Raw genomic sequence first — 12,621 nt, forward strand, 5'->3', positions numbered from 1 at the left:
ATTGATGTATTACATACTGTCCATTGTTAGCATGTTGTGTACTTTTATTTTAATTATGTAGGGAGGAGCTGTTTTATTTATTATTTATTATTTACTTATATTAAGTATGTAAATACTGTCTGGCATCATAGTGTAGTTTTGTATTTACACGTCAGTGATCTGCAACTTTTTATTTGCCCTTTCTAAATTCCTGCATTTTTACACTTTTGCTACATTACATGGTTTCAAAATATGCAAAATATATTATAAGAGAGGGAAAACATAATGAATCTGATTCCTTTACTTTGCTGTGGCTGGACCCCACTTGGAGAACCGTAGTCTTAGCAGGGAAAATGAGCGCAAGCTCACAAGGGGACTGAGCACAAGCCACACTTTGGTGCCACCTTGTGGTTTGTTACACAGCTGCATGCGAAACGAAAAAAGAAGAAAACTTTCAAACAATTGAACAATTTATTTATTAATTTATTAAAAAAATATAAAATTCAACATTACACTACAGAGTAAATAATGGAAGCTTATTTATATTGTTAAAATATTATTTGAAAACACCAAGCTTTTGAGTATTTCTTGATCACGCCAAAATATTCTGGAATAAAATCACCATCACACATGCTTTTGCTTTTGATTTGATAAAAATAATATTTTGGAGATGCAACAATGTTTAAAATTGCAGAGAATTTTATATATTACAGCTGGTATTATGGTGTGATACAGTACAAGTGTTGTGGACTCCCAGGACTGGAAGTGGAGAAAAAGGACTTAGCATAGCCCCTCCTCACAGTGTGAGCAGTGCCATTGCTGCTATCTCAGAATACTCTGAGGCTGAAAAAAAAGGTTTCTGGAATATTTACAGGTGAAGTTATGACTATGTATGTATGTATGTATGTATGTATGTATGTGTGTGTGTGTGTGTGTGTATGTGTGTATATATATATATAACAGGTGCATGTTTGCCCCAATTGTCTCTCAGTTAAGTCTTACGTAGGTCTGGTATTCTCCTAAAATGTGCTCTCCTAAAAACATCACCACCAGTCTAGCAAACGGCAGCAAAAAAAGTTGAATACAGGCTATAGTTCCACTTCAGTTTCTTACTTAATTACTTATCTCTCGAATGTCTTTCTCATAATACCTATCCCTCATTTCTGCATACTGCAGGTCACTGATCATTGTAAATGATATATTATTAAAGTCTGTGCATTGTTATTATCAGAATATACAGTAAATAGCACCTCAACACAGATCTCACTACCAAAAGATCCCATATACAGATAAATGATTAAATGATTCAGTCACACTGGATAAGAGCTTCTATAAAGCCACTCATGTCCAATATTTACTCCTCTAATTAACAACTGCATAGTTAAGATTTTGAATAACATAGCTTTGTTCCTACGATTTCCGTTTGTCCGTTTAGCTTTCAGTCAGTGGAACTTCTTCTTGTCGGTCAGCTGGTTGAAGCACTGCAAGCCCCAGTAGAGAGCAGAGAGAGACACAAACACCTGGAAAAGATTTTAGATTAAATATCGTCATATAAAACATAACACAAAGCTTTATAACTTTGCACTCATATTTCAGATGCAAAACAATGGCTGCGCTACAAATGTATCCAACATAACAAAGCTAATGGCATGCATGTATAGACTTGTGTAGTGACCACAATCTATTAAACCTATTAAAAAGGCACCACAATCGCATGCTAAAAGAGGCCACTAAAGGGGGAAAAAACATTACAAAAGGTTACGCTCCAGGCCAAAGAATCTCCCATGATGCACTAGCTCTGTGTCAGGGGGTTAACGGCACTGGTCACTGAGGAACAGAGCCAAGAGGTTCTGCCAAAAAGCGTCCCGGGCGGAACCACTGCTCCTCCCCAGTGTTCTGGACCATAAACTGCATCCGTGTTCTTAACTCTGGCCAAAAGCGAGCCCTGTCCATCACAGCCGTCTCTCTGATGGGAAAGAATGAGTTTCCTCAAGAGCTCCACAGCTGTTTCCCTCTGAGAGAATGAGAGACAGAGACACAGGGCCTGGAATGTCCCTGTGATCCCTGACCCCTCGCTACCTGAAACCACCCACTGCTGCCTTAAGATTTAAAAAAAGACTCTGCTTATGATTATATATACAAGTACATTACTCTGTACTGTTAGGCAACTCTGACTAACCAAGATTTATACACAGACTGAGGCATCTTAAACCTGATCTCGAGCTGTAATGAGGACTAAACATTGCATCTGAAGTTGGTCAAACTGAGTACTCAGCTTCCAACAGTAAATGAAAGAAAAGAAGGAGCTCAGTCTTTTAGCTGAGGAGATAGTCGAGGTGCACAGAGATGCAGGATTATCGTTTTGTAGAATCCTACATAAAAACCAAGAACCTACTGACACCAAAGATCAAATTCAAGTTGCTTTTTGTATCACTTGCTGATGCTGTAAAGCAGTGGATGACAGTAATACATTACTTGCATTTCATTACTGTATTTAGGTACTTTTTCAAGTATTTGTATTTATAATTTAAAATTACATTAACTATATAAAATATTCTAGTTTTTGCATTACTACTATAGTATTTGCATGTTATTTTGTATAGAATAATATGCATCATTTGTAAAGTATGCGTTCTTTCGTAAAGTATAGTATGTGTGATTTTGTATAGTGTGTGGTGTTATTTTGTAAGGTACAGTATAGTATGTTATTTTGTACAGTATCATAACTTTTTGTGTAATTTTTGAAGTGAGGAAGAATAAATATTGAAATCTTTAATATCCTTTTGAAAATCTGAAGCCAGAAAGGAAATACTAATCATTTTCTATCTGGAGCCAAAAGAAAGTGCCAATGGAAAGGTGCCAAAACAATCTTAAAAAAAACACAAAACAAAAAAACAAACAGAACAGGCACATCTGCTCAAAAAACCCTCCATAGTTGACACGGCACACTCAGTAGCTTATCAGACATGGAAACAGTTTTTAACAAACCGGAAACTACTACAGATACTCTCATAGTATTTTTACATTTGATACTTAAGTGCATTTTGCAGCAAGTCCTTAAACTCACAAAGAAATCTAAATAAAGAAAGTCTACTTAGCCTGATTAAAGGGGTTCTTATAATATACACTTATACACACTCCACATATACAGAATGCCCTAACACACACAAACACAATACACCAGCACAAGTCCCAGCATCCTGCATGCACAGAACAGGTATCTAAAATAAAAACAGCATTGAAGCTCTGCTGTCAGATCTGTGCTGTATAGCTGATAAAAGGGATGTTTCCAGAAGTCAGTCTCAGATTTTGCAAAAGCACACACAGCTTGTACAGTCACTGTAGACTGTAAACTGTTGCCAACAGAATAGGGCTCTGGATCGGATAAACATGAACCTATCGGCACCAGACATTAACTAGAGGGATATACAGCCTCCCAGCACTGAGCTGTGGAGCAGTGGAAGAGCTGTGTTCTCTGGAACGATGGATGGTGCTCCATCCAATACTTTTGGGGTCAGCTGGGGAGTTAGAGACCCCACTTTTGTCGCTGAATGCAATCAAATCCTTACAACAGAGTTGACAGTAGACACAGTTACTCCAACAAAAGCAGGATCAACTTTTTTAATAGCCTTGGGTTCAAACCAAACAATGAATGTGCAGATGTTCCAATAATGTTGTCCATAAATAGAGCATATTATTAATTGGTATCCCCCCATTTCTGCAAAGTCAGCATGCATTCAAGCTGGATGGACTTCAAATATTTGACCAGCTTAGAGTGTGAACACAAGCTTCAATGAAGGAGACGAAAGAATCTGATCATACTGCACAAATATGTTAACATGATCAATTTCATAATCATGCATAATGTTTATATTTACTTTAAAAAAACGCAACTTGTTTAATAAAAAGTTCTTCTTATGGAACAGAACAATCCCAACTGTTAAGCATGGGGGTGGCAGTGTCATGGTTTGGGGCTGCTCTGCTGCTGTGGGTCCAGAACAGCTTACCGTTTTTGATGGACCTATGAATTCTGAATTGTCCCAGCAATTTCTCAACTACAATGTCAGGGTATGAAGCAGTTTTGCAAGCATGGAATGGACCAACATTCCTCCAAACTGTTGTGCAGGACTGACGTTATTGCTGCTCAAAGGCATCACACCTATTTGTGAAAGCAAATGTCATTTGTTTAATTGAGTTCTTTTCATCTAGTCTCATGGTGAAGGTGTGATCACATTTCAAGAGCTGTCCAGTTCTACTGGACGAAAGGCAACTAATCGTCCTTTTATCCTTTGGATGGGGCAAGTTCAAGTCTGATAGAATTTTAAAGTCCTATCAGCATGTTCTGTTGATAGTTCTCTGCCTAATGCATGCAGTGGGCTTGGACTGCAGCCCAACCTGTGAGGCTAGTACTGACCACTCTCTCATAGGAGGTCACTGCACCTTTGGACTCCCATTTCCTTTTCCAGAGAGGTGAAGTCCACTGGAAGAGGATTCTTTCATTAAAGTTGATGTCTTGATCAGAAAGAGATGACTGGTAGGCAAAATAAATATATCTACATAGTTTGGTAAGTGAGGGGGGGGGTCGCTGACCTTTTGGACCATCTTCTAAAAAAAAGTATGGTTTGTCAGATGTGGTAAGGGAATAGGGGGAAGTTGGGGAAATGGTGCTGAGTGAATCATCTCAGTTTTGATACACAGTGTAAAACTCTGTCCATATGGTCCATAAGGAGCACAGAACACAGCTGCAAGATATGTAAGGCCCAATCCTGAAGTATACAGTATGAAAGATCCCTAAACGACTAAAATTCTGCTTGCAGAGTGTGCTCTAGAATGTCTGCACTAGTCTTTTGGCAGTGTTTGCACTATAGAGATGGGAATGTTCTTGGTGCTTATTGTTGGTGTCAAGACTGGATGTTGTAGCATTGGTTTAGTTCTGAGCACCAACTCCAGTGGATCAAAGTCTGATACCTCAGGCACCAGGCAGATCATCATCATCATATATGACTCTACAAGATCTAATCTCTCTAAGCTTTGGGGAATATCTGACCATTGAGGGAGCTCTCAAGGATTCAATTCTGCTTTTTGGAGGACTGAAGTCACACACAGTCACCTGGTCATTTTACGTGCCTCCTATCTGGAATACTATGTATTTCGAATTCAGTCATTAGAAAACACAATCAGTCATAATATTAGAACCACACTGATTATCTTTATCTACAATAGGCAAGCATAAGGAGAGAGCCAAATCATGATGTCTATAGGACTGGGTCAGAACATCTCCAAAAGTCCAGGCAGGTCTTTCTGGTATGTTTTTTTGGTATGCAGTGGTCAGACTTAAAGGTTTGGCTACTAATGTCTTGGTGTCTTCAGATGGTCCGATCTGGCGGCACTAAAGGAAACTACTCAGTATGGGACACTATTGCTATGGGCACTGGAAAGTGCACTACAGCTAATATCAAGTATGTTGTAAAAGCATGCACGGTAGTGGTGGCCCTCCCATGGAGCTTCCACTGCATTTAGGCAGCTTCATGAGGAGCAGCTCTCTGAAGGCAAGGTTTTACAAACCTGAAGGACCTGCAATGTGCCAAATCAGCCCCGCAGCACTTTCATGCAGTAATGAAGGAGGCTGCCGCCATGGTGTGGAGGCCTCTATGGACACTCTGTAAATCACTTCAGTAGGATTCCTGAGAGAAGGACAAAGACGGATGGCTCCTGTGGGACTTGTAAAGGACCTACCGCGGCCGACTTGGATACCTGAACCTATGCCCTGACAACACTGAAGCGCATGTGCACACACAAACTCCTCCAGTAGCAACTCTGCAGAACTCTACTGCCTATTACTACCCTGAGCCAAGAAACCCAGTGCAATATATTTAGCTTTACGTGGTCTTGCTGGGGTTCCTTAAGGCTTCCCCTTTTCAATAATACCACTCTCAGTTGATGGTGGAATATCGAGGAGGGCAGACATTTCACCAACTGGCTTCTTGTGATGGTGGCATCCTATTATAGTGCCACTCTGGAATTTAGCTGAAATTCAGTGAGCTCCTTACACACATTAGTGAAACCACCCATTCTAAAGGCACACTGCATGGTTAGGTGCTTGATTTTATACACCTGTGGCAATGGGACTCAATGAAACACCTTAAAACAATGATTAAGAGGTGTGTGTCCTAACACTTCCATATAGCGTGTATATATATTTAAAACGTCTTAATGAATTATCAGTGTTGAATGTTAGTTGCAAATCCTACTACTGTATTTAATTGTTTTCAATGAAGTCAATTTAATAGTTTAGATCTTGTTTAGTATCTTAAACCTGAGAATGTGCTAACAAACCTTAGGAGGCAACAATGCTCAATAACTCTCGATTAACTGTCAAAATAATTAGTTTTAGATGATTTGATTAGTAATGTAATCGATAGCGACAGCACTGATACTGAATTCAAATTGGGACAAAAAGGTGGCACAGATCCCATTTTGGTAGTGCCCTCACTGAGAGAATCAGGTGCTATAGAAAGATAAGGCCATGCTGGCTCTGCGTGAAGCGACCTTCATAATATTGTCTTAACCTTTTCCTTTAAAAATCTGGAGTAGTTCTTTGTAGCAGTGTAATTATGTCTCCCCCTCGAGAAATGAGGTTGCAAAAATATTATCTTTAATTGCTTAAAAGCAGGGAATGGAAAGAACTCCGGAAGGAACATATGCGCACCTACCTAATCTCTGCTGAAAGATCTCCAGCTCAGCATGATCCTCTGAGCATTTCAGCAATACTGATTTTTTTTGTATGGTTTCCAGCTTTCTTCGTGCTAAGCCTTGTTTCTATGTGAAGGTACTAAACGCCACGAGTGTCAAGACGGTCTTCTGCTCTTGATTATGTTCGTAAACAAGTAATCAGCTGATTACAGGCCAAACAGCAAAGATAAGAATGAGCCTCTCCAAAATAAATGACTGAATAGAGATAAACAAGGAAGCCCTTAATAAATAAATAAGCAAATACTGTATATACATGTACACACCCCAATCAGCCATAACATTAAAACCACCAGCTCTGACCTCTCAAGTTCTGAAGTCCAAAAGACATAGCCCATATTAATGTTTCAGTAAATCTATTTGTTTACTGCTTGTTCTCATCTGCAGATTAGGCCCCCCTATATCAAATGATGACCCCAGACTGCGAGGCAATGCATTACATAAAAACACAGTTCTGAGTAAATTTACCTATACCATCTTTTTGTGGATTGGAAATGTACATGGTTTCACAGTCCTGGGTTGGCATAACTGTCTAACTGCCTGCTTGTCAAGAGACAGAAGATCGTAAGTTTGAATCCCATCACCACTACAGCTCTAGTCTAGGAACAGGAAGGCCTACCCTCATGTAAAAGGGGCGTTTCTAACCTAGTCTAACTCTAGTCCCTGTTGATCCATTTTGAATAGAATAGGACTAGGGAGTAGAATAGGACTAGGTCAGGGAGTCTGGGGGTGAGATGGAGTGATCACCTAACATCCTGACCTGACTAATGCTCTTGTCGCAGAATGCAATCAATCAAATCCTCACAGCATGTTCCAGCACACATGTTCCAGCATCTAGTAGAAATCCCTCCCTGGACAGCTTTTAATACCCTTGATTTTAGAAGGAACAATGAATGAGCATGTGTCCCAATACTTTTGTCCATACAGTGTACTGTGTACTTTAAAGTTGATCTGGCAGTGCAGACATGAAGACAGATGGATAAAACACTAATCAACATGTTAGATCAGGTAATGAAGATGGACTTCTCTAAACCATGAAGTTAGAATCTTAGAAAAGATCTGAAACACCACCACCAAAAAGTGCACCATGAGAGCGCACCATGAGTGGAAAGTGATCTTTCTGAGAGCAGTCACGGCTCGTCTCAGAGACAGGTGTATTTTTATTAGAGCTCCACTTAAATTGCTATGAGCTCACCACTCCCAGTCTGCAGAGAAGCTCCCTTAATTACTATGAGACATGCAATGTCTGGGACGTCCCATATCCTGAGCTGCGGGCCATGTGCGACATCGTTTATCTGCAGCTCTATTAGGTCCACATGGCTCATCAAAATGCACACACACATGTGTAAACAAGTGAGAAAGAGTGTGCTTAAGAGACGGGCGTGCCTGTGTTTGGGGGTGTGACCTTGCCACCTGAGTTTATGGGCTAGCCCTGCTGTTTTAATAGGGAACTCTCTCGATAATAAATACCAGCATGTGGTTTTAATGATACAATATATCTTAGGAAAGACTCTACTGTACTGGCTCTGCAGAGGGGAATCAAAGGTGTCCTTACATTTTAACTGTGACTAAACTGCTTTGTGTGTTTTAAATGTCTAAGCGGTAAGAGAAAGTCACTTTCAGAATGAAGGTGCTTCAAACGGTTTTTCAAGCGATTCCTTAGAAGAGCCACTTCCATAAGAACCATGTTTGTAATGGAGATTTATGAGTGTGAAGAAACTTTACAATGGTAAAGGACCTTTACATCAATCAGTTCTTGGTTCTTTGTAATCGAGATGTATAACTGATTGATGTAAAGGTCCTTCACTAAGACCCACTTTTGGATCCAAAAGAACCATGTTTGTAATAAAGATTTATAAGAGTAAAGAAACCTTACACTGGTAAAGGACCATGACATCCAGTGAAGGTTCTTCTAAAGACCATAAAAGACCATTAGAACCATGTCTGTAGTAAAGATTAGTGTGAAGAACCTTTAAATTGTTAAAGAACCTTTACTTTTTAAAAGTAAAGTTCACACTCACAAATCTCTATTACAAACATGGTTCTTTATGGAACAAAAATTGGTTCTATGACACTGCTTAAATTGTTATTTTGTGCAATACAGTAGAAGAACCCCTTTTTGTTTCATAAAGAACCATGTTTATAATACAGATTTGTGAGTGTGAAGAACATTTAAATCTGTAAAGAACCATTAGGTCCAAATAAAGGTTCTGTATACCTCTAAAAGGTTCTTTGCATTTATACAACCCTGTTACAAACATGGTTCTTATGGAACCAATGGAACAGTGGTTCTGCTATGGCACTGCTCAATGTTTTTAACAATATCTTAGCAGAACCACTTTTGGTTCCAGAAGAACCATGGTTGTAATAGTGATTTGTCAGTGTGAAGAACCTTTAAGTTGTTTTAAGAACTTTTGCACTGAGTGAAGGTTCTTTACACTCACAAATCTCTTTCACAAACTTGGTTCTTTATGGAACAAACACTGGTTCTATGACACTGCTCAAAAGGCTCTTGTGTGTAATACCTTAGAAAAAAGTATAAAGAACCATGTTTATAATACAGATTTGTGAGTGTGAATAACCTTTAAATCTGTAAAGAACCTTTAGATCAAATCAATGTTCCTTAGACCTTTAAAAGGCTCTGTGATTAATACATCCCTGTGACAAACATGGTTCTTATGGAACTTGCTTAGTGGTTCTGCTATGGCATTGCTCTACGACACTGCTCAAATGTTTTGTTTTGTTTTTTGAGCGATGCCTTAGAAGAACCACTTTTGATTCCAGAAGAACCACGTTTGTAATAAAGATTTGTGAGAGTGAAGAACCTTTAAATTCATACAGAATCAATAAGATCAGGAGAAGGTTCTAAACACGCATTCATCTCCAAATATGGTTCATCTGAAGCACCTTTACTGAGGTGGACGTAAAGAAAATAACTACTGCTGATTCATCAGATCAAAAACACCATTCATTCGCTTTTCAGTTCTCAACTCGCTGCACATATGAAGGCATTTGCCCCCTATACAGCACGTGGGAACCTTTCTCAGAGCTCCACGCTTTTATTCCTCACAGATCTGCAGGAAATAAACGCATTCAGTGGGCGTTTTAGCACCTAAGTCTACAGATGCATGGTCACAAAGTAAAAGGAACAATTCGAGTCTCACGTGTAAATCTCATCAGCCCATTGCAGTTAGCCGCAGACAGGGCTAATTGATTCCAGAACTGTTGCCTTTACTTGAAGCAGGGGTGGGAAGAGAAGAAGGGATGGAGAGTGATGGAGAGAGGGGGAGAGGGAGGCTTGGAGGTGGTATAGTAATGAGGGGTCAGTCGCGATCCACAGCCCAGTTGCAAGAGCCAGAAACACATGGCAATTTTATGGTCAATTGGGCCATGCATCTGGACTCATACATCACCGCGCTGTGCAGTGGAACCTGGTGCCAGTTCACACACATATACACACATGTAGCCCGAGCACACTCACAGACGCACACGGTCGAGCATAATAGGGCGATGTCACACCTGTGTGCTGACATGCTCCATCTACACCATCTTGTTGCTTTACAGCAGAACCACACACACTCACAGGGTAGTCACTTACGAGCACCCTTCAACCAAGCTCCACTCACTTTCATTGAATTGCTTCTGATTAAGGCAGCTGTTGCACTAAAAGTACACTAAAAATGACACTTAAAGGGTTCTAAAGGGTTCAGGGCTAAGGGTTAAGCAGTGGTGTAAAATAATCACTGGATTCCATAAAGATGCATGTGTATGAGAGTGAAGAATCTTTTAAAGGTATATTTAAAGGTTCCTCACACTCATACATCTCTGTTACAAGCATCTTTGGTTCTCCATGGAACCAAAAGCGGTTCTTCTATTGCATGGCTCAAAGAACCTTTATTTGTAACTATCTATACTACTGTGTATTGCAGGCATGTAGGTCAGAGTTACCTCAGTGGCTAAAGCCAGTTGAGACACCAGAGGACTGATACAGCCAAACCTGTAGAGGGCCATCATGATCAGACAGCGCAGCATCTCCCACACAGCAGCATTAGGACTGCAAAACAGAATGACAAACACTTTAATTATACATTACACATACTTATAGATCTACTCAAATGTAGCCTGCTTTGTTCATCATCTGTCTAATAGTAACACACAGAATGTCTTCAGTATGGCTTCTTAAGAAAACTGGCTGTGATCGGCCATAACATAACGTGATAAATCGGACAAATCCAGCTATAAATCCAGACAGGCCGAGTGAGTCACACCCAAAGCCGCTGTAAACATTTGATATTCCCATTCTTAGAAATAAAAACTCCTAAATGGTTCTTGGAAAGATACACTAAATATCTAAATGTTTGAGGACAGCCATTTAAGTTGCACCCATTGCTGAACACAAAATGTGCAAATACACACACACACACACACAACTTCTCTATTCTCTGTAGAGAAGTGTTGCCAATAGAATAGGACTCTCTGGAGCAGATAAGCATGGACCTATTGGCACCATGACTAAAGCCAGGTGTGGGCTAAAGGGCTATAAAGCTCTCTCAGTATTGAATCTAGCTGTTCTCTAGAATAATGGTTGGTGCTCTATTCAACACGTTTGGGATGAGTTGGGAATTAGGATGAGTTGTTCTTAGCCATCGTCGCCATTGTAGTCTGTCATCTGGCTACATATTTCTAGCCAGTATCGCTATTGTTGTTCGTCATTTGGCTACTTTTTCCAAGCCAGTGTCATTTGTGCCAGTGCCATTGCATTTCTCATTAGAGTTTGGACCCAGGTCTCTGTAAAGCTATATGAAGTTTAACTTAATGCTTTATGCTATTCCTTTTATAATATCTGACCACTACACTGCCCAACAACCACAGCCGTCTTTTAACAAATTCCATTGCTTGAAAGAAAGGGAAATAAATTCTACCTTACATGGCTAATAATTCCCTTTAGCAGCCATTAGAATAACCATAAAACACAGGTTCTTGTGATTTACTGCTGTATTACATATAATAAATATGATTAATACATATAAATATCTTGCAAAAAAATAAAAAATCGCTGCTATTTTTTTTTTTCAATTGTCCGAACAAAGTACCTTTGGTCTATGACGTAACCCAGGGAGGTGAGTGTGAGTAATATGTAGCCAGTCATCAGCAGCAGTGTCATCTGAGACAGCATCTAGAGGACAGAAACAAAATGGTAAGAAGAAGAACATATTTCACAGCAGAAAAGACACCATTGCTCAGTTTAGATCCCACCCATCCACCCTATGTGCCTGCTCTTTGTCTTTGTTTCTAACCTCGCTCAGTACATTGATACTGCACTATCACTATCATGAAAAAACATGATGAATGCTGCATGATAAGCTACCGACAGCTAATTGTGACTGACCTAAAAACTAACAAACTTGCCCCCTGATATACATGAGAACGACTAAAGATGCATGTCTAATGTTTATAGATCACAGCCTTCATCTCATGTATGGGGCCATATTTCTCCCTGGAGAACTGTCCAGTAACTCAGAGTTCAGACTCGATTATTCAGAAGTGACCATATGCTGAGCAGCTGAGCTAGCAAAATACTGTATGTTGTATCTTTAGCTTATGTCATTCTGACATGTTCTAATAAGGGCTCTTATTCCCTAGTTAAAAGCATGCATGGCCTTGGATCTTGTGGGAAAAGCTACAGCAAAGGCACACAGGATAGTACAGGCTATCAGGAGACTATAACAGATTAGATGGTATAAAATTGGCTGTAGCTAAAGAGTTTGAACAAATGTTGACTGCAATGAAACATGAAATATTATTTTGCTAGATACCTTTGGGAAAACAGACTGTCTACATGAGTTTATAGTTGATTCCCTGAAATGGGGAGCAAAGAGGACTTCAAAGATA

At 39.7% G+C, this 12,621-nt stretch overlaps 1 protein-coding gene across 2 annotated transcripts in view; it reads right to left on the reverse strand.

Moving 5' to 3' along the window:
* Window positions 1-431: 431 nt before the first annotated feature.
* agmo (alkylglycerol monooxygenase) overlaps window positions 432-12,621 on the reverse strand; it is a 52,708-nt gene continuing 40,518 nt past the window's right edge. For both annotated transcript variants that reach the window (XM_072690993.1, XM_072690994.1), the window contains exons 11-13: window positions 11,823-11,905; window positions 10,678-10,783; window positions 432-1,499 (exon numbers count right to left, since the gene is read on the reverse strand). In XM_072690993.1, the coding sequence (XP_072547094.1) occupies window positions 1,422-1,499; window positions 10,678-10,783; window positions 11,823-11,905 (267 nt within the window). In that variant the 3' untranslated portion in view covers window positions 432-1,421. The remainder of the gene's footprint in view (window positions 1,500-10,677; window positions 10,784-11,822; window positions 11,906-12,621) is intronic.

The sequence above is a fragment of the Salminus brasiliensis genome, chromosome 11 (genome assembly GCF_030463535.1).
Source record: "Salminus brasiliensis chromosome 11, fSalBra1.hap2, whole genome shotgun sequence".
NCBI classification, from domain to species: Eukaryota; Metazoa; Chordata; class Actinopteri; order Characiformes; family Bryconidae; genus Salminus; species Salminus brasiliensis.